The 22,599-nt window shown below is 40.4% G+C and overlaps 1 protein-coding gene across 4 annotated transcripts in view; it reads left to right on the top strand.

Moving 5' to 3' along the window:
• Positions 1–22,599, top strand: part of exoc6 (exocyst complex component 6) — a 73,050-nt gene that overhangs the window by 36,591 nt on the left and 13,860 nt on the right. For 2 of the 4 annotated variants that reach the window (XM_042507556.2, XM_088069670.1), the window contains exons 10-22: positions 1,569–1,652; positions 3,233–3,279; positions 3,445–3,565; positions 5,975–6,046; positions 6,225–6,322; positions 8,097–8,202; positions 8,542–8,651; positions 10,005–10,116; positions 10,209–10,343; positions 11,843–12,022; positions 12,766–12,795; positions 17,076–17,217; positions 19,323–19,396. In XM_042507556.2, the coding sequence (XP_042363490.1) occupies positions 1,569–1,652; positions 3,233–3,279; positions 3,445–3,565; positions 5,975–6,046; positions 6,225–6,322; positions 8,097–8,202; positions 8,542–8,651; positions 10,005–10,116; positions 10,209–10,343; positions 11,843–12,022; positions 12,766–12,795; positions 17,076–17,217; positions 19,323–19,396 (1,311 nt within the window). The remainder of the gene's footprint in view (positions 1–1,568; positions 1,653–3,232; positions 3,280–3,444; positions 3,566–5,974; positions 6,047–6,224; positions 6,323–8,096; positions 8,203–8,541; positions 8,652–10,004; positions 10,117–10,208; positions 10,344–11,842; positions 12,023–12,765; positions 12,796–17,075; positions 17,218–19,322; positions 19,397–22,599) is intronic. The other 2 variants (XM_042507558.2, XM_042507561.2) reach the window with 1 other exon arrangement.

The following is a 22,599-nucleotide window of genomic DNA, read 5'->3' as shown; positions in this document are numbered from 1 at the left end:
AGGAGAAAATCAAATTCATGACAAAAAGCAGCAGCACAATGGTAAACATTATACTCATAGAAAAATAAGAATAATACAAAATAAAGATAAAATAACAAGAGAACAAAGTACAAAACGTGCATGACAAATGATATAAAAAAGGCAGCCCGAATGCTTGTTGTGTGAAAAATGATGATTAGATCATTTTCACATCTTTCTAACTCCTATGATGTGAACATGAGGGGATTTCTTTTTCATAATAGCGTAATACACATAAATCTTTTAGAGGGTAGAAGGTAGATTTATCTGTCATTTTTTAAACCCAGTTTAAAAAACGAAATTACTTTTGTCCTTGATGCTGCTACATCTTTGGGGTTAAAGGGTGAGTTGATTCAAATCAGCTGCTACTTTGGCAATTCCATCCGGTTCTTTGGGCACGTTGCTGCTGATGGCATCATTCAGTGCCATCAGCAGTGCATTTTTTGAATTTGCATCAGAGTCTTGTGTCCAAATGGCTTTCACAAGGTCAGTCCATCCAGTGCAACAGCTTGATCTGGGATGTTAGGGGTTAACCATGTCTCTGTGAAGATGTGCGCAGAGCAGTCTCTGATCTCCTGTTGCTGAGTGAGCCTTTTATGCATATATTTGTTATAAGTAAATCAAATCAGACAAAACAAACAAACAAACCATAATCATGGTTTTAAGGTTGATATGCTGAGCACAACTTCACTTGATTACAGTCAAGTGAGCGTATCTTTGCTGTGACACCTTGCTGCCACAGTCCTGCAGTCAAAATGTAAACAGATCCTGCAACCAGCCAATAGTGAAATGTCCATGGGCTTTGAGAGATTTATAGTTTTTGAACTGTTCAGACGTATAAGCAGTGATAACATAAACAAGGTAGCTGATTGATTTGGAGGCAGCAATGTGGCGCCGCAGCTCAGTCTTTTGCTGTTAGGTCTTATGGATCTGTGTTATTGATTGTCAACAATTTAGCCAAATAACGATCCCTGGCATCCTTGTTTGTCTCAATACGGTATCTTCTCATTCCTATTGTGCTTCTCCAGTCTGGTAATTAAGTTAAAATTATTGAACTTTCCAAACGTACTACAACTTCACCAAACTGCTTCTCCCGATCCTTCTGTCGTTTACATTCACGTTACAGCCAAAAATGGCGCCTGGGGGCGTGTTAGCCAGTACACACAAGCAGGACTATGCTCTGTGGTGCCAGTACACTCTGTGATGACGACTTCATCAATCTATACTGTATTTTCCTTTTTCCACACAAAAACATGAGTGACCTTTTCAGATTGGGCATTACGGACATTTGCATTTTCAAATGTAGATTGTTTAGTGAGTGTTTCTCTTTCACTGTCTCCTCCATAATGTACCTATTTGGCTCAAAATCCATAGTTCTCTAAATTCCATGCCATTGCCACAATGGGGGAACAAGATTCCATTCCATATTATTATTTATACTATAAATAAAAGATAATATGGCTTGTATGAACAAAACACATTCTGATCTTTTTGTCATTGTGAGTAACTTGTGGAGAGGTTATTGAAGTCATATTTCTCTGTGTCTGCAGGGTGACCGAGAAACATTTGAGAGCTACTACAGGAAACAAAGGAAAAAACAGGCCCGGCTAGTGCTGCAGCCACAGGCCAACATGGTGAGCAACACACAGACAGCCTCAGATAGCTTTAGAGCCTATGGTTAATATAGTAGCACTATCATGAAACACAAATGTATTGCATTTTTACGAAATTCAAAAAACCTTTGTTAAATTTGTATTCCATACCAGGAATTCACATTCCTGACTTAAACTCTGTTCAGTTGGGCAAAATGTTTTAGATGAAGCAGATCCAAAGACGTGGCAAAGTTGAAAGCCAGTTAAGTGAATAAACATATAAGGCAGCAATACAGAGACCCTTCCAGTTACTGACTGGTGTAATGTTTGCAATTCACTAAAGGAAAAATACAGAATAAAAAGTTAAAGCTCTTAATTCCATATTTGACTTAAAGCAAATTTGTGCAAGAATTTCTGTTTTTGACATATGATGCCCCTACAGTTTCAAAGTGGTATGCCATCAATAGCTGCATTTACACTGCTTGTTCAAGGCAGAAATATCAAGCCATTATACCGCCTGGCCGTTCTTGCAGAAAGGGGGCACAGAGCGGTCTCACCTTTGAGTAGAAAATAGAGGTAGTAACAGCCTGGAAACGAGGTCTGTGTGAAACGTAAACCAGAAAGATGTGACCATGGGCCGCATGAGTGTGTCATTTTGACTACGTGTTTATGCATGCAACCCACCACAGGAGATTTAAAAAGCAGCCGCTAGCACAGTAGCTGTTCTGTGTGAAAATGCAGGGGTGGTTTAAAAAGTGGGCTTTGTTGCAGCCCTGCAGTGCCATCTCTGTGTAAAAGTGGCTAGTGTAAATATGGACCTTCAGTTAACGGCTGTAGCAACTTGAATTCATCCAGCATAAACACCAGTGCTGCAGTCATATCCTGAACAGGCCCAACTCCCTGACCCGTAGGTTAGACCCAGCGACAGAGGTCAAAGTGGGCAGGTAATCTGTCGTGGTGCTTCATTTTGTGCCTGCTGAATTTGAGTTGCTACAACCACTAACTGTCCATCTCCGCAGCTTTTGCTTGCTCTCTTCCTAGCAAACGAGTCTCCTAGCGGTGGGGAGTGAGGCTGAGAGACCACAGGATGTGCTGGCTAGCTAATTATTTCATTTCTTGTCAAAAACAGAAGCAGCTTTTACACAGAGATCACACTACAGGGCCATGAAATATGATTTAAACAATTATAAATAGTAAAAAAATTACATTTATACATGGTAGTCAGCGTTGTTGTGATAATCCGCCACAAATACAGCAATGTGTGGTTAACACTGGACATTTGCATCTATGATGAACACTCTGCTGCACAATCCAGATCATTTTTGTTCAGGGAGTGCAGTCAGCTACAGTATGAGCTCAATGATAGCCCCAACAGCTTGACAGACTACAAAGGGGCGGGCTTAGAAAAGGGTCAGTTCTTGTATTACTTGTTGCCATTTGCCAAACAGGTTTTTTCATCAAAGTTTTGGATTATAGAATTTCACTAAACCCACCAACTATGCAAAACAACACTTGCTCACAGATGCAATACCATGTGATAACCACCACAATAGTAATCTATGTGAGGTATTTAATGCATTCCTGTTCTGTGTGCAAACTTGCTGTCTTGTGTGTGTCTCCAGCATGAGACAGTCGAAGGGTACAGAAGATACTTCAATCAAATTGTAGGGTAAGATGTTCCTCACTTTTTCACTTCATTGTTAGAGCACAAAATCTCTTTTAGCCTTACATCCTGCTGACCTTTGAATCTTGCTTCATTAGTGTGCCAGTCAGCTCTGTCTTCAGTGTGAACATAAATAAAAGTTTTGAGATGTGTGTTTTCTGTATGTGTCAGGTTCTTCGTTGTGGAGGACCATATCCTCCACGCAACCCGGGGGCTGGTGACCAGAGCTTTCACCGATGAACTGTGGAACATGGCCCTGTCCAAGATTATCGCTGTGCTTCGCACACACTCTGTAGGCCCTCAAACAGACACACACACACATACACACACACGCATGAGCACACATGCATGGACACACAGACACACACACAAACAGCGGGGAGTAGACTGTGAATGAGAAGGAGTGTTTAGAGTTAATACAGATAATAGAGCCTGCTTTGGATCTTTTTATCCTGTAAGAAACTTCATTCACTGGCCGATACACGCACGCACGCAAGCACACACACACACACGCAAACCACTGTGGAGGTCGGTGCACCCACAAACACATTAATGATGTCACCCTCAAGAGAAAAGGTCAAAACACACATACGCATGCTGCCAAAGAGGAGGTCATTGGGGCCTTAATGAGAGACAGATTGCAACAATAACAGCAGATTAAGAAGGCATATTCCTGACCGCTGGGCTCCACTCAGTTGTTAATTAGCCCGAGGATTATGCTAACAGGCCAGAGAATGGGCCACACAGCATGAGGTGAGAAGACTAACAAAGGCCCCGGTCTCCCCCTGGCCTGCAGCCCCTCTGCTGGGCCGTGGCACAGGCAGCTCCACACTGCCAGGGTCCTGCCCTTACAGTCACTGCATGGTCAGCCCACAGGGAGAGAACCTTTTTCCTAAAACCAGTCAGTCCATGAGCCGGTCCACTGTCAATGCAGTGTAAAAATGTTCAAAATGAGTTTGGACACAAACTGTCCTAAGATATAAGAAACAGTTCCGCCACTGCTGTGATGTGCTGCTGTGTAGTGCAACCTCCAGCTGTTTGTTGCTGTGTGTGTGTGTGTGTGTGTGTGTGTGTGTGTGTGTGTGTGTGTGTGCGCATGTCTGTGTCTGTGTCTGTGTCTGTGTGTGTGTGTGTGTGTGTGTGTGTGTGTGTGTGTGTGTGTGAGAAAGAGAGAGAGAGAGAGAAAGAGACAGAGAGAGTAAAGAAACAGGCAGGCAGCCGCTGCGTCACGTCTAATCTCAGGCTGTGTTCATTTACTGTTGATTTACACACTCCTGAGTTTGGCAGGATCCTTGGGGTTTAGGGACTCAACTGTGCTGCTTTCAGGGTCATAAATCACTCTACCGGGTGACCAGTGGCTCAGTTGGTAGAACGGGCGCCCCATTAAAGAGGCTACGTCTTGACACAGCGATTCCAATACAGTCTCTGGCTTTTGTTCGATACATATTGCCGGCAAAAACATTGAGCATTTCTGACATGTCTATAGCACCTTTAGCATATGTACTATATTACTTAATAGTGCTGTCATACTGTACTACATAACCTGTTGAAACTTAAAACTTTTTTGGAAACAGAAAAGGAATTGTCGAATATTCATATTAAAAAGCCAAAACTGATTCGACTGACATAATTCTGAGTCTGGCACAGCCCTAATGTTAAATCAGTTGCAGTGTCATTTCCTTGTTTGGATATTTTTTATTAAAAAAAGAAAAAAAAATGACTTCAATACCAACTAGAGTTGTGCAGGAATGAGACCAAAAATGCAGAAATGAGTTCGCATTTTTGTTTTCCTTGTTCCCTCCTCAAGAAGTCAGTGTGTTTTTGGTCAACTGCCTAAGAAAATCAAGCAAGACCGTAAGAGTCAAGCTAGGGAAATTCGTTCTATGACATAAAATACATCATTTCATACCCCACACATGTATTTTAAGCTTTTACGTGTCTTGAAAAAAGGTGGTTACAAGTACCCACATGAGACTACTGAACTGAAAATGGCTTCACAGTCTTGTTGTGGTGGCAATAATGAAGTCATGTGTCACGTTGTGTAGTTCATTTATATTTTGATGTTAGTTTTTTGTTTATGGTGATTGCATTGATGCTCCAAAAATAAAAAAAAATGGTGTTCATTTGTGAAGATTATCTATCTGAACAAGTATCATAAACGTTTGTTTGCCACTGAGCTTATTTTCTGCAATAATCCAAAATCCAATGGAAAAATCCCATAGGCTTTTTGACGAGGGAACCAGGGCTATGTTAACTTCCAGGCCAACCTATGAAAAAAAGTCTTTCCTGCAGCACTCTATTGTGTCAGTTAACAGTATGTTTCACTTATACAAGAGAAAAAAAAAAAACAGGACCAGCTCATGTGCGGCAAACTCAATTCCCTTACCAGGGTCCTGTAAAACTCAAAACAAAAAGAAGACAAGGACAAAGCTACTAGGTCACATTGACGACCGCCTCCCATGCAGCTTTTTCTCGTGTAATAATGTAGCTTACTCATGATGTGCACATTCTTGGCTGTGAAAATAACACTAGATTAATGCCATAGCAGGCATGCTAATATTAGCTGTATATATTTTTAAACATTCATTGTGCACAGTGCTTTACAAATCTCATTAACATTTCTTCATAAATGATTATCCCATTGTAGTGGGACTTCTGCTTTTGGGTCTTGTTTGCTGATCCTGATGTTTGTCTTTCCCAGTCATACTGTGATGACCCAGACCTGGTCCTGGAGCTGAAGAACCTCATAGTAATCTTTGCTGACACACTACAGGTTGGTTCAAATCTCTACTTCACTTAAACACCTTGTGACTCTGAAGTGTGCAGAACTAACAGTAGCAAACACACCTGATGTTGTGTGTTCATGTGTCTGTGTGTGTGTCTGTGTGTGTGTGTGTGTGTGTGTGTGTGTGTGTGTGTGTGTGTGTGTGTGTGTGTGTGTGTGTGTCCAGGGTTATGGTTTCCCCGTGAACCGGCTGTTTGACCTGCTGTTTGAGGTCAGAGACCAGTACAATGAGACTCTGCTGAAGAAGTGGGCCCTGGTTTTCAGGTGGGCTCTGTTGATGTGTGTGACTTATAAGGTGCATGGAGAAGAGAAAGCATTCTTAAAGGACCAAAACTCCAGTGTTGGCGCGTTTTTCGTACTTCTTATCCTTCATCTTTGATAATTTTGGCTGTGTTCATGCATATAGCATACATTTTGGCAAGATTGTGTATTTTTGTTCAATCTTGGAATTTCCAGCTCAGCTCCTATAATAAGTCTAAAAAACACCGTGGAAACTAAATTGTTACATTCATACTGTTAAGTGCAAAAAATGCTCCACTGAAACCCATTCACCCATGTCAACTCCACTTTTTGATCCCATAGCCATCGAAGCATAAAAACATGCATTGTATTATTTATGAGTGTCATTCTGGGCTTTTGCCTTGGAAAGGCACCTGTTATGTATTTTTTTACCCTATTTGGCATATGGAAAAATTACATGCTTTTTTTATTAGGTGCACTGTCACAATCAATGTTGCTGCTAATCACTAACATACTCCAGGCTGTGATAATGAAAAAAAAAAGATGATGATGATGATGATGATGATGATGATAATAATAATAATAATAATTATAATAATAATCTACTACTACTACTCATTAATTATATTGAAAATAATTCATTTTTTGTGGGTCTGTGGGAGGGGGGTTTATCCAAAAACATAGTGGTGTCATGACAACAACATGGCATTCAAAGGGTTAAAATTCTGAAAATTAATAAATATTTGATATTTATGATAAGGACTGAGTTTGGTTTCAAAATTAACTCAATAAAAGTAGAAAATCATATTATTGTATTATAATATTTCAAAGCTTGATTTTGAAAAGCACATTTTGTGCGCAGAGCAATATGAGTGTGTGTGATATTAAAGTGGGCCCTCAAGGTTAAAAGACCAAAACTCCAGCAGCACCTGCAGTATTATGATCAATTTTGTTAAGATATACTTTAAGCGCAGAATGACCATTAGATGGTGAATTACTTACTGCATGTTACCTTGATTTCCTTTGTTTACCTTGACAGCTTTGTTTTTTTTTGTTTTTTTTTACATGCTTCTACGGTGAACAAGAATCCAAAAAAGCAAACACTGTTTAAAATCTGTTTACAAACTCTCACACAATTCTTGTAGTAAAGGTCTCTCATTTATCAAGCTTTTCGCTTAGTGCTTCCCAAACATGTATTTTCACTTAAAACGAAAACATGATCATGAAGCTCCATTTCAGCAAAGTTCAAACGCAAACACGTGCCCAGGCATGTTACTCAGCCATGCCTGAGACTGTTTATGCTGACGTGTTTTAATTGGTAATGTTTTAGTCAAAATTCATGTTTGGGAAGTTGTGATTATACAACTTGATAAATGAAACCCGGTTTAGACTGCAGGAGTTCAGTGAGAGTTTGTAAGTTCATGTTTCAATATAGTTTTGCTGTTGTTAAAGGCTAACTTCAATTCATGAAGTTTTTTTTGCCTCTTTTGGATTCTCCGTTCACCGTGGAGGCATGCGAGAAAACAAAACGTTCTTCAGGAATTCAAGGAAATACATGGCAAGTTGTTTTTACAAATGGTCATTTTATAGATTAATGCCAGCCACATGTTGGGACTCATCACATTTTCCTGGAACTTTGGTGCAACATTTTGGTGCATTTTTGGATGAAATTTGATTAAACAATTAAACAAACTATTATTATTTAGATCATTTGTGTATTAGAGCGGGGAATTCTCAAAGCTCTAATGCCCAAAATTGTAAGTGTGCACAGACACTAAATTGATTTTTTTTTCCACAGGGAAATCTTTGAATTGGACAACTACAGTCCCATCCCAGTGGAGACAGAGGAGGAGTATAAACTGGTAGTCAGCCGCTTTCCCTTCCACGATGCTGAGATAGAGAAGGTAACCAGTTCAAGTGCTAAAAACTCAAAAAGCTATACATTCAATGCAAGAATTAGTAGATGCTAGATAGTTCAATCTCATTAGATATTCACAAAGCAACTATAAGGGAAGTGACTGTCATGAAAAAAGACAGTCCTATATGACATATACAGTATGTTTCCCAATAATGAGTCACGAACCAATCACACTCTCTTACCCTCCTTTAACTTCCACAACATTTCTATCCATAGAACCATAGCCATGAAAGCAAAAAAAGAAAATAAATTATAACCCATAGGATAATGAGTCATTTATCATTGTTTTTTTTGTGTATGTGTGTGTGTGCATGTGTGTAAGCAGCAGGACTTCCCCAAGAAGCTGCCGATGTCCCAGTCTGTCCCTCAGATCTACACACAGGTCAAAGAGTTCATATACGCCAGCCTCAAGTTCTCTGAGTCACTACACCGGAGGTTGGCATCAGGGAAAAATCCCTATATGTTCACTCTCTTGATTATATGTTCACTCTCACATTATATGTTCGCTCTCGGAGGGGCTCATCCATGAAATGATAGTAAACATAAATCACCTTGGTACTAAAAATCTACACCAGATTCATGAATGCCTCGAGAAACTCTGATTTGATTGTAGGCACGTGTGTATGTTAATGAATGCCAATCAATCGTAGATTGAGGGCGCTCTTCTGCTAGTCAGCAATTAGCAGGCATCCCCGCCCATGCAGAGCTAGCAAGCATAATATAGGAAGGTGATTATTATTATGGATTATGTATAGGTGCATCCTGTACACCTGCGAACATGCTGCAAACAAAGACAGAGAGAGAGAGAGAGAGAGAAGGAAAGAACAGTGTTTCCGACACTGAGATTGAAGTAATTTGGAAATGGAATTGAGAATTTTTTAAAAAATTTCTCCTGTTAGTAGTGGTCAGACAAGTTTGGGCTGAGCTGTAAATTCTCACTACTGTCTCGGGCTTGAAACACTTCAGGGTCTTGCTAATTTTATGATTTTTATTTTTATTTTCTTTTATGAAACTGCTGTGAACTGTGTCGTGCTTAAATGGCACTTTTGCAGGAATTTTAATTGACTGAATTAAGAAGCAAAGAGAGATAAAGAGGAGGGAGAAAAAGGGTAAGTGATGGAACAATGGAGTTTGGGGAGAACCAAGGGAGAGAGTGCGCATGCAAGAGATGGACGAAAGAGAAAAGAAAGGAGGGCTGCAAGGTTATGTGTGTAACATGCAGTGGAGTGTGTGATCATAACCTGTGCTCTGCATCGACATGGATCACATGTGTACTAGATGCTATGAAGGGCGCAACCCACTCTGCTGAACCTGTCATGCACGAGATGACAGACTAACAGATAGAAGAGAAGAAGAAGTGGGGTGAGGAAACACGCCAGCCCTTAGCTTGTAATACATGTCTTAATATCAAAAAAGATTTATTTTATAATATATCAGATGTAATATAATATGGGCCTGTTTTTACAGAACAAATTTTGGGCCAAAAATTGAACATAACAGAGTAAAATATTAATTAAAAATTCTGATATTGTCAAGTAATATTTATATGATTCCTTATTTACACAAGGTCTACGAGCAGTCAGAAGCAGGTGTAGATTTGTTAGTGCCTAACTAACATATTGATGTTTTTTGGAAATCATGAAAATTTCCTTCTGTGAAACAGTTAACACACACATTCGCTCTGCTAACATTTTATGAATGAGACTCAATGTGAGTAGGTGGACACAAGAATACCTCTACAGTTCTAAACTTCCTCAACTTATTGTCTCTTAAACTTTGTGTATCCAGTTCAACAGAGATTGACGACATGTTGCGAAAATCAACCAACCTGCTGCTGACAAGAACACTCAGCAGCTGTCTGCAGAACCTCATCAAGAAACCTCACATAGGTCTGACTGAGGTAGCAACAACACTTCTTTCACAAATCGCACGCACATCATCTAGAACAAGAAAGTAGTCACTTAGTCTGATGATATAACCTTCTTTGTGTAGCTGGTGCAGATCATAATTAACACCACCCACCTGGAGCAGGCCTGCAGGTATCTGGAGGAGTTCATAACAAACATCACCAATGTCTCCCCCGAAACAGTACATACCACGAGACTCTACGGCTTGTCCACATTCAAGGTAAATGTGATAAATGTGTCATTGTTTTGTCTTTGTGTTAACACAGTTTGTAGAATGAGATCTTGTTTCTGATCCTTAATGTTTCAAAAATCAATCAAAGTTGCCCAAAGGGTGCTACATTACATATTATTTCCTCTGTCAATATAGACTTGCAGTTTTGTCACCTCCCATTGAAAGCACCAGATTATTGCACACTAACTTTGCTTAATAAAAGCAGCATAATGAGAGAGAGTAAACACTGATCATTGATTGGCTCAGTTCTGATCAAGTGCTTTTTCCCAAAAATGGCTGTAGTACAAAGTGTATAAACTCTTATTATGTATGTTTTATTTTCAGACACACACACACACACACACACACACACACACAATGTAAAATTAAATGAATCACAATGATAGACTTAGATCATGTAAACACAGATACTAATTGTTTATTAAAGGGAAACTCCAGGCAGCATTGGTTGGTGCTGAAGACAAGTTTGATAATTAAAAAGATCTTGAGGTGCGATGTTATAAAGTAGTAGTTCTTCATCTCTGCTGCAGGCTATGTACCACCGCCACCCAAATCTGAAAATCATGTTTTAGCAGCAGGTAAACAGTCTGTGTGGAGAGCAAACTAGGTGAAACACACTGGCTGGACTGCAACATCAGAGCCTATCACAGATCCTTTGATGGTGATTTAGCTTTATATTTCTGCGTGCCAGCCATAGCCAAGGCTGGAGGCATAATGTTTTTGGGCCGTCCGAGTGTTCGAGCGTATGTACATATGGCCAGCAGGCCCATACATGTGAATGTGATATCTCAAGGAAACCTCAAGGGGATTTCTTCAAATTTAGCACAAACATCTACTTGGACTCAAAGATGAACTGATTACACCTTGAGGGAATTTCTCCAAATTTGGCATGAATGATCAAGTGGACTTAAGGACGATCTGATTAGATTCTGGTGGTCAAAGGTCAAGGTCATGCTGAACTTGCATTCATCTCATTCTTGTTAAAGCAATATCTCAACACCTTCAGAAATTTCTTCAAATTTGAGGCAAACATTCATTTGGACTCAACAATGAGCTTCTTAGAATTTAGTGTTCAAAGGTCAAGGTCAGTGTGTTCTTTCATCCATCTCATTCTCATGCATGCAATATCTAAGGATGGCCTTGAAGGAGTTTCCTCAAAGTTGGGACAAATGGCGTATTTAATTTAAAGTATCTACAGTAACATGCAGATATTTGTTGTTTAAAATTAGCTGTAATGACCAGGTCACAGCAGAGGAAGTCTTGGCCCAGGTATCCACTTGCTATACCGGATCTCTCAAAATGCTGTCCGTTGGCCTCAGAGGCTACATGTTGTCAGACCAATGGTCTGACAAATGGCTAACTATAGCATAAGAGCTGGTGAAGCAGTTTACAGGTTTGCTGTTACACTAATCCTAAATATCTATATTTAAAACTGTATTTAGTCTAATGAAGTCTTGACAAATTGTCATATAAAATCTCTTTTCCAGGATGCTCGTCACGCTGCTGAGGGAGAGATTTATACCAAACTCAACCAGAAGATCGATGAGTTCATCCAGCTAGCAGACTATGAATGGGGCATGGCTGAGTCGGACGGTCGGGCCTCAGGATATCTCATGGACCTGATCAACTTCCTGCGTTCCACCTTCCAGGTCTTCACACACCTCCCGGTGAGTCCCATCCACCATCCACTAATCTGTGAGCCATTGAACCCACTGCCCCCCACTGTGGGACTTTCACTTTTTGGTTTTTAGACCCATTTTATCTGCTTTTTGGTTGTGCGTGTCATTTTGTTATTGTGTTTTGTTGATATTAGGGATGTGATCATTTATTTTTCCCCTAAACTCCCAACTGTTGACTTTTGTTTTGCTACGTCACATCTCTCTTAATATCTGTGCACTGTCAGAGAGTGAATTGTTCCACATTTTCTATTTCAAGTTAAACTGTGTTGCATCAGCGATCCGTCCATATGCATGGTGACGGTGCTGTTACTGACTCATGGACTGCTTTTGCACAGACTGACATTATCTTCAACAAGACACATTTGGTGATGTCAGAGTGTGTTTTGGCTCAGACAGCTGACAGCTACAGCTTGTTCAGTTCCACTCTCAGTGGGCCACTTGCCTGCTTTTCTCTCCAGCATGTCTTGAATGAGATCTTGCGTTTGTTGTTTTGTTTTTCAAGAATGCTCCTTGTCTCCCCATCTCCACCCTCCTGTAATGAACAGCACCTAACTAATTTCTTTTTCTGGCAGTTTTATTCCTTGATTAATTTGACTTGTCAAGCATGCTAGATATCTCTCGTTGAATTTACCTCCTCCTGTCCATTTATTGTTGCCACATTTCTTTTCCTGTCCTTTCCCTCTTTCCCTCCCCCTCTTCCATTTTTGGTTGGTTTGGGGGTGTCTACTCAGAATAACAACAATGACCATGCGTCGATGTCGGTGAGTATCCCTGCCTGGCTGTTCCAACACCATGCTGCCGTTCTACAGGCAGAGGGGAGATGAAAAGCATGCTTATGTTTGACTGTAGAAGCTCCACTACCCCAGCCTTTTTGGTTCTTCTGACACCTGTTGTGACCATTACTAAGGACATTGAAGAACAGTGTTTACATTAGCGTTTTAGCAATAAAGCCTCTCATCCATGGGACTTGAGAGAGGACCAAGCAGTAGCCACTGCAGCATAAAGCCTAAGCCAGATAGGAAGATCCTCTAATGCCTGCTAGATACTGGCCAAGAGAACGTATTCATTTGTTTCAAGTCAGTTCAGTCTTTATTTTTGTCTCACTAAGACACGGTTTCAGTGGCTAATATTACTCCTTAACTTTGTCTTGCTTACATGGTTGTAGGTTTGGGTTCAGAGGAGAGGGGAGGCATGAATTCAGAACAAAAGGGATACATAGAGTTTGTGTAGGTGCTATGAAATATTTTTTACAAGTCAGGCAGTAGGGTTGGGCTGGTATGAAATTTTCAAAACTAGTTTGATATTAATCCAAACACTAGACCAGACCAGTTTACCAAATTTTACCAGGTGCCCCACATGATTCAGCACTCAGTCATGAGAGGAACGTAATAACACAGTGTCTCAACAGAAAGTGAGTGTGTAACTATCACATAGCATTACATAACACCGCAGATGTCTGCTCCTCTGTCACTTCATGTAAACAAACCACGCAGCTATCAGCTGTGCGTTCAATATCAGACTGGACACTTAAAAGATGGGTGAGTAACCTACTTGCTATCTTACTACGGTATGTTTGTAATGCCACTTTTTAAATCAGAAAACAGTCATTTTATACTGTGATACTTACTGTAAATTACATAAAGTAAAGCAAACAGCAAGTAACATTAGCCTAGCTTGTTTCTAGCGATGGTCATTTAACTCAGCAGAAACTTTCAGCTGTCCAGCGATCTCCCTCCAGCCAGCTGACACTGTGTTTAGGTTATTATTGTAGAAAAAGCTTTCATACAAGTAATTCCTCATTCAAATTCATGAACCAGCCGGTTCTCATCCACCGAAGCTCTTTCAGATATAAGTAGGAGCATAGCGTCCAACGAAAATTAATCTCAAAACGATTCCTGTAGCCAGTAAGGACAGCTCTCTCATCTGCTTCAAATCCAAAATGTTGCCATATTGGTGCAGTTTTATTCTTTTTAATAGACTAACTCTGCTATCTATGGGGTATGAGAATGTATTGCGTAGGGCTAAGGAATCTTACATAAGGGATTATGGGTAATCTGGTCCCTTTGAGAAGAAGTAAGCGTCTTTGCTTTCATACAATGTCATGGTGTAGATTTTTCCCCTAAATAGAATAAACACTGGGCCAAGTGAAAGCAACACATCATTAATTGCTTTGAGAAAGCGCTCAGCCCTCATGTCGGTTTATACGGAGAAACACAAGTTCACAAGCACAACGCTTTGAAATGTCACCCTTGCTGTCAAGGCAAAAGATGCAGTTTTAATACGAAAACATATCAGTGTGGATGTAGCCTAAAGTGCAAGGGTGAGTATTCTTAGGACAATTTTTCAAAAAGTTTAGTTTTTTGGTGTCAAAAACACTGACTTAGTGTGGATCCAAGGCCAAAATTGAGTTTTAAAATTCATTACAAATTGTGTGAGCGGAAACTTGAGTGGGCATGCATGAAATAAAGCCTTTCTCTGTGGCACATGTGAGTGTGAATGGTGCCTAAGCTCACTACGAGTCTATGCAGAGTAAGCATTTACGTTTTGTGATTGAAAAAACTTGCAGTCAGTAGGCTGAGATGTTATACCAGCTTAGAGTAAAGGACAGCCCTTAAAACTGCCACACCATGTATCACTGCTTTCTGCCAGTCAACTGTCAGCATGAAGGATGTTAAAAGGGATGCTGTGGAGCTCAAACAAGGGAAAGCCAGAGATAATTCATTTGTTTCTGGAAGCTAAATGCTCACATTCCTCATGTCAAACCTCTGTGGCCATACCAGGATTCAAAGAACAACTTTATAAGATGCCATCAGTGATTTCTGTTTTTCACTCACATATCTGTAATGACAGGAATCAATGTGAGACTGCTGGCAGTGCATTGTCCTTGACATTGGGGTCACCACATCATCCCTTTGTTTAACAATTTTTGCATGAGTATCTTTGAGAGTTGATTGTGTGGAGCTGCTGTTCTGTTCACCACAAACACTAACTGGTATTTTTAGATTCATTCAAAGTTATTGTTAGCGTTTCAAACACTTGAGTGGAGGTATAACTTATTACATTCCCACTTGTTTCACTGTGGATTATAAGTTAAAAGATAGCTGCTCACAAAAGGAGCAGAAGCAAGGGCACCTCAAGTGGTAGAAATGCTCACAATTCTTACTTTCTTTGGAGTTGTAAACATGATGCTGTGAAGGTATGCGGAGTGATACATAGGTCTAATTGTTGAATTAGCTTTTGTTGTGCCTTACCTGCATGTCTTGGGCTATATGTTTTATGTGTGATGTCTTGCAAACAACACAGGTTGGGAAATTAATAGCTCTATTAATGGGCTCATACCTTTCAGTGACAGATTGGATGACCCATTAATAATTTGACTACATGGTAATGGTGTGTTTTAGCAGATTTCTGTTGTAAGGTGACCTCTTAAAAGTAAAAACAATCCACTACAGTTAAGAATTGTTTTTTTTTTGTTTGTTTGTTTTTGTTTTTATGTGTAGATACTAGGGATGCACCAATTTTAAAATTCTGGGCTGATACTGATGTGGTTTCACTCCCAATTTCATCAAATATTAACACTTAGTCATTGTCCCTCGCGGTCAGATACGGACGCACTGAGGCACCACAGAGGCATTTTTTGACACTCCGAGCGCATTCTGTAGAATAAAGGGCAAGTTAAGTCATTTTTATTATAAAGCCTAATATCACAGAGAACAATTTGCCTCAGAGGACTTTACAGCATAGGGAAAAACCCCCAAAACCCCTGGTAGAAACCTCAGAACGAGTGACTGAGGAGGGATCCCTCCTCCTGGACAGACAGGCGTGCAATAGATATCCACTAGACAAGAGAGCAGAAAGGCTCCGAAGAAGAAGCTGAGTTAGTTATAAGCAGTAATAAGACATGAATGATAGCAAATGAAGAGAGAGAAAGAGAGAGGATTGCAGTGTATTACAGGAAGTCCCCCAGTAGACAAGGCCTATATCAGCCTCACTAAGGGCTGGTCCAAGGCAAGCCTGAGCCAACCCTACCTAAAACAAGAAAGCAACATTAATTAGCCCTCCCCACCCCCAACCCACAACCCCCACCCCCTCATTTTCATCCCTGGGATGACGGGGCCCCATTAGTTTGGTAACTGATGTATGACACAATAGAACAATATCAGCCACTGCCATGGCAGAATGTCATCTTATTTGCAAGTGGCCATTTACAAGGTCAATATCAGCCAGTACCCATGTTCAGCTGAGAAATCGATGCATTCCTAGTAGATACCACAAGGGGGAAGTGATGGAATATATTTTGGGCTTTGGGGTCCAAGAAATTAAATTAAGCATAAGTAAAAAATCTTTTCTTCATTCTTTTTCTTTATCTTATTAGATGCATCACCCCTTTTTTATTCAACAAGTGCACACATGCAGGGTTCTTGCTTTCAGGATAAAGTCATAATGGCATTCATCAACAGCTTTTGTACCACCAACAGCCACATGCTCTGTCAAAGTGTTTTTCTGTCAGTTTTATGTGTACTGTCTTGCTTCTGTGTCAGTAATTCATTTTCATTGTGCCTGGTTGTTGCCATTGCAATTTGTATCGACATCATGCAGGATATCGATAAAAATCAATGCTTTAAAAGCTTCATGCACCTTTCTGTCTGCACTGATGTATACATTAGGATACATGGTGCAGAGAAGGTAGACTGTGTATGTTGTGAGTGTTGCCTTGCCAGTCTAAAGTCATGCGCTGCTCTTGCTGTGGCCAAAAGGTCTCTCAGAACGTGTGCAGCAGCGACTCCTGTTTTGTTTTGTTCGTGGTTCAAAACAGACTCGTCTTGTTGGCAATCAGCTGTTCACTTTGCGTGTGAATGCCACAGTCTTAGACAATCTTCTCCTGAAAGTCAAGTGGTCTTTTCCCAAAAAGACGTCCTCATTCTCTGTCCTTCTCATTCCCCTTCTAATCTTTGCTATGCCTTTTCATCTTTCCCTCCTCTTTTGCATCCTCTGTCACCTTCCTTCTCCTCCCTCTGTTCCCCTGTCCCTCTCTCTGCAGGGTAAAGTGGCACAGACAGCGTGTATGTCAGCGTGCAAGCATCTGTCTACATCACTGATGCAGATGCTGCTGGACACAGAGCTCAAACAGATCAGTATGGGGGCCATTCAGCAATTCAACTTAGATGTCATTCAGTGTGAATGTAAGTATAAATAAATGAAATGTTGTCATTTCCACATAAAGCTCATCATTCATCATTGTGAACGTGAGCAGAAGCTTAAATCAAATCTTTCGTCAGGTCTCAGCTCTTGAATGCAAGGACGGGCGGTGCAGCAGAGGAAATCTGGCTGAGTTGGAGACTTATTATTAGACCATATTCTGACTGCCATCCAAGTATATGCAGCCACATATCAATCACTTAAGAATGTGTAACCCCCACACTGACGCACTTTCTGTAGCTGCTTTTACATTGAAATTGTGCTTTTGGTCCGCAACAAAGTCAAGTTAAGTCGGTTTTATTTATATAGCCCATTATCACAAAACATGGTTTGCCTCAGAGGGCTTTACAGTGTACGACATCCCTCTGCCTTTAGACCCTCACATCACCCAAGGAAAAACTCCCCAAAAAGAACCCCTGTAACGGGGAAAACAAAGAGGAAGAAACCTCAGGAAGAGCGGTAGAGGATAGTGAGGGATCCCTCTTCCAGGACGGACAGACGAGCAATAGATGTCGTAAATAACAAATGAAATACAATCATGGCAAAAAAGGAAAGAGAAAGGGGGGGGGCAGCAATAATAGAAACAGATGCATGTCATATTACAATAATGGTAGGTGTGAAATTAGTAATTGCTCTCTATGATGATGTTGAGAGAGATGATAACAGTCTCATGCATATGTTGAAAGGGAGTTGTCCAAAGGCAAGATCACAGCATCGGCGCAACCAGGACCAGACCACGATCAGGGCGAGCGGGGGGCATAGAATCAGTACAGCCACAGCACGAGCACAACCAAAGGCAGGATCACAGCATCAGCACAGCTATCACCACGGTCAGGCACAGTCAAGGTTACGGCCAGGATCCAGGGAAACTAGGAAACAAGGGAGCAGGAACACTCCTGAGAGGCAACAGGATTAGCGTAGTGCAGTTCAACAGACCCAGGCTCTGTAATCGCGAGCCCCAGGTCGTGAGAGTACCACATGGCTATTACAGAGCTAAGCTAAGCTTGCACATGGCAATGCAGTTAACAGACATGCATGATTTCTGATGGCGGCATTGAGAGAAGGAAAGGAGCTCAGCGTAAGTCCCAGCTTTATACTGCCCCTAAACGTTTACATAGAACTAAGGCTGGGTAAAAAAAATCGATTCATCAGTGCTTTGCAGTATGATTTTGCCAATACAATATCAAGTCATAAAATCCTGAAATCGATTATTTCCATTGGAATGATGTCCTGCTCCCGTGGGGGCAGTGTGAGTGCCGCTGGAGTGTGATTGACGTTGTTCAGAGGCCCCGCTTGACCCCAAAACAACGTCTGTTGTTTATTCATTAAACTTTCCATTATCGTTATATACAGAACAGCAAGGCGGCATGACGGCGTGATATTTTCCTGCCTTGAACAGGCAGCGTAAATGCGGCTTCTCACAGCTGGCAGTGTCCAGGCTCTATAATTTGGTAGCCCACATGGACTGAAATTTATCAGTGACTTTAAAAAAATAACATGCTTTGTTTTTGTCATTTACAGAATGCTGAAAAGTATTAAACCACATATTTTTATATAAGTAGAAAGGGACCTAGTGGTACACTTATGCTAACCTAAAGTATACTTGATTTGATACTCCTGAGAAGTAGTCATAAATTAAATTGACCATTCATCTGTCTTGAAAAGGGTTGTTTTTCCTTGTAAAATATAGTAAACATATCAGATTATTGTGATGGGCCAACAGGAAGTGTTATCACATTTTTTCCCCTTTGCTGTCCTTTTAAGTCTTCTTGTTGGACCAACCGGGGTATTCAGACACCAACATTATCAGCCCCTCCATCTTGTCATGCTTCTAACTATATGTGGCAGAGCAAAATCTGCACAAATTAACCAGGGCAGCAACCACTTAATACTCCTACCACTGTGTTTGAAACTCCTTCCCCGCTGCTGTCTTCCCCTCATGGAAATGACTGGAGGCAGCCAGTTAGCGCATTGTGATATAAAAGCAGTTTTAGAAGTTGATCCAGAGCCATAGCTTATGACACTAGCTTAGTGGTGTGTACTGTATTCTGTTAATGTATTTGATTGTGGTATCTTTGTTTCCTTTCAGTGTTTGCCAGTTCAGAGCCGGTCCCTGGATTTCAAGGAGACACACTCCAGCTGGCCTTCATTGACCTACGACAGGTAAATTAGCACGGAAGACAAAATTAAGTAATGACATGTTTGTGTACGCAGATTTAGCCTCAGACTTACTGTGCCAATTTCTGGCTTATCCTTGTTGTGTCATTTATATGCTGAATTTCTATGTTTTTATGTTCTTATATCATGTCTTTTTTGTAGAATATTATGACAATCATGGTGCAAATGGTTGCACTGTAGAGTTGGGCCGGTGTGAAAATTTTTCAGCCAGTTTGATATTAAACCAAACAGCAGACGGGGTTGCATTACCTAATTGTCCTAAGTGTCCCACATGACTCAGCAGTAAATCCTGAAACATAACGATACCATGTCCCAACAGAAAGTCTATTACTGTCATGTAGCATTGAGTAAAACTGGAGCTCTCTGTCCACAGTGAATGCATTAAATATGCTCCTCTGTCACTTCATGTAAACAAACCTCGCAGCTGGCAAAGACTGGGAGTTGCCAAAGTTAGAAATGTTCATATCCTATATGTATAGGCTTTGAAGATCAAATTGGGAGTAATAGCAGGTTTCCTGTGTTTTGAAATCAAGCCCAGCTCAACTGAGTATTCTGAGTATTTCAGATTTAAAAGCTTTCCCTCTGTAGACACACAAAAAAACATAACTGGTTTAAGTCAAATGCTTAAACTAGCAAATAACTATGATTTTTTTTTTTATAGGGTGGAAAACTTGAATCTGTTTCCAGCATTTTCACTTCACTTTTACTTCTCAGCACTCCTCTCACAACCAACAATATTGTGTTTCACTGGCCGTTTCTTTTCCATACTCATGTTTATGTGTAACCTTTTCAACTTTCACCTGTCCCATAGTTTACCTGCTCAAGAAAATTCCTCTTTCCAGCACACACCACAAACCCCCTGCCTCCCCTTTTGTTGTCAGCAGCAGTGGTATGTGAAGTGTTGCTGGATCTCATTAACTCGTGTCTGTGGTGACCTGTTAATCTGAGCCTGAGGTAGAGGCTTGGCTCTGCATACAGTCCAGGTCACAGCAGTATACTGACAACATTTGTTAAAAACATTGCAAGAGGACTCAACGCAAGATTTTCACAGTTGCATAGGATCTCTGAACCAAAGTAAACTCGCCTCCCACAGTCAAACCTGTTAATTAGTTTTGAATCATAATTCAAGATATGTAATTAGAGTTAGGATAAGGGAAAAAAAAGGCCGAAAGGTGAAGGAGTCTCCATGCATCAGCCTATTTAAAGCTGAAACTGGTGCCTCACTGGTTCACAGACAGAACAGGACAACTAAAGCATGATTTGGAAAAATGAGATCTAGCATTTAAAAAGTACAGCAACTAACTTTTCTACAGAAAATGTAATCATCAAAGTAAGAAGAGGTAATGGTGGTACAGATATTTAAAATGCCTCTGCAGTCTCTTTGTAACACATTGTTTACGATGCCCCCTCCCCTAGGGAAAAAGGAAATCTTTTGCTCTTCTCTTATTCTAGACATGCTTAATGTTGAGACATTAGTTTTTAACACCTTATTAAAAGCTCTCAGTATATATTTGCACTCTGCATTCTTGTCTTACTAGATCTGCGTCTTAAGGTGGTGGGTGAAATTCTGTAGTGTCTCGAGTCAGTAGGTTTACATACACAGGTTAGTGGAGCTACGGTTTTAGCTCGATTAAGCCATTTAATTGGACTACTGTCCTTGTCCCAGTATACAAGCACTGGGGGAGAATCCATTTATTGACAGAGGTATGTCCAGGGTAGGTGAAGATGCGCCCCTTTCAGCTAGTTTTTGTTGGACCTTCTTCTAGTTGACCTATTGCATCACAGACAGAAGAAGTTAGCGAGCAGCAAATGTCGTTGCATGTCGAACAGTTAGGATATGGATAACTCCTCTATGCTGTACATTTCATATGTACTCTACCACCTTAGACTTAGTATTATTTCAGCCAGACTAACATGTTTACATGTATTTTTAAAGTTTTAGTTAGTTAACACAATAATTCGATCTTTATGTAAGTATACTGCTGTATTTTTTGTGTTTACTGGGTCCAGGGCCAAAGCCAGGAGTTTGGAAGTACTGAGGTCATGTGTTGAAGTCTCTAAATTGATGTAACATGTTTTAATTATTTGGATTTTTCAGCCCAGCACTGCAGTCTAAACCAGGATTTCCCACACGTTCATTGATTTGTTGTGGCCCAGCACAGTTAAAACATCTGCCGACATGTATTAATTACATATTTTTTGGAGCTGGGCCACTCATTGGGAGCGCTTTTGTGATATATATATACATGCATACACACTGTTTGGTTTGTGATTGCACCATACTCTTAGAGCACAGAGCAGACTCTGGGCACAAACAGAGCAGCAGGTTGTCAGATGCAGTGAAAGTGAAACTTAGTTGTTTATTGTGCTGGGTCTAAATGTCCGCAGCAGCTGCTTCTCTTAGCCATCAATCCGATCATATTTGACTGGATCAATTCTTATTATTGTTTATTAATTATTTGAGTTATTTTAAGCTCTACTATAAATTAATAAACACAGGGTTTAATGGATAGGTTTAATTGATTTGTACCAAAATTATAGAGGTCTTTGCTGGAAACAATTTTAAGACAAAATTGTTGAAAAATGACTGATCTGAAGGAAAAAACACTGAAATAACTACAAATAGTTTTGTTTGTTTTTTTAAGTGTAGAATTTAAATGCTACATTGTCTTCCTAAGACCCCAAAGTTTCCAGAAAAGAATACAAAGGAGCTGACCTCAGGGTTCTCAGTTGTAGCTACAGCCCAACCTGGGCCTGTTTTTAAGTTTCCTGAGATGCAGCTCGTTAGACAAGATGCATCCAGGCTGCCTTTTCTACAGGCTGCTAGTTGACATGTTAATCCTAGCCTTAGGTAAAGGGTTTGGGAGGCATCCACAGGCTAAGGTTACACGGTGGTCACCCTTTTACTTTCCCTTTATCTTATGGCTCCGGATTTCGTAGCTATAACTGCTTTTCAGATCGTTATCCTCTTACCATTTAGAGTTATTGAAAGTCAAACATTTAGGGCAACTGATGTCATATCAGCAACAAACTAGGATGAAAAAACCTGGTGAAAAAGTTGGCGCCCTTTTCTTTGCACCAATATCAAAAGTATTAACATCTTTCTGCTCCAGAGATGGTCTAGTTTTATGTAAGGATCCTCTTTATATGGATTTAATACTTCTTTAAGGACGTCATACCTTTGTGTA

Source organism: Plectropomus leopardus, chromosome 19 (assembly GCF_026936395.1).
Source record: "Plectropomus leopardus strain MGB_pleo_1.0 chromosome 19, ASM2693639v1, whole genome shotgun sequence".
Taxonomy (NCBI): domain Eukaryota; kingdom Metazoa; phylum Chordata; class Actinopteri; order Perciformes; family Serranidae; genus Plectropomus; species Plectropomus leopardus.
Note: the sequence above shows the minus strand (reverse complement) of the source record. Positions and strands in the feature narration are given on the sequence as shown.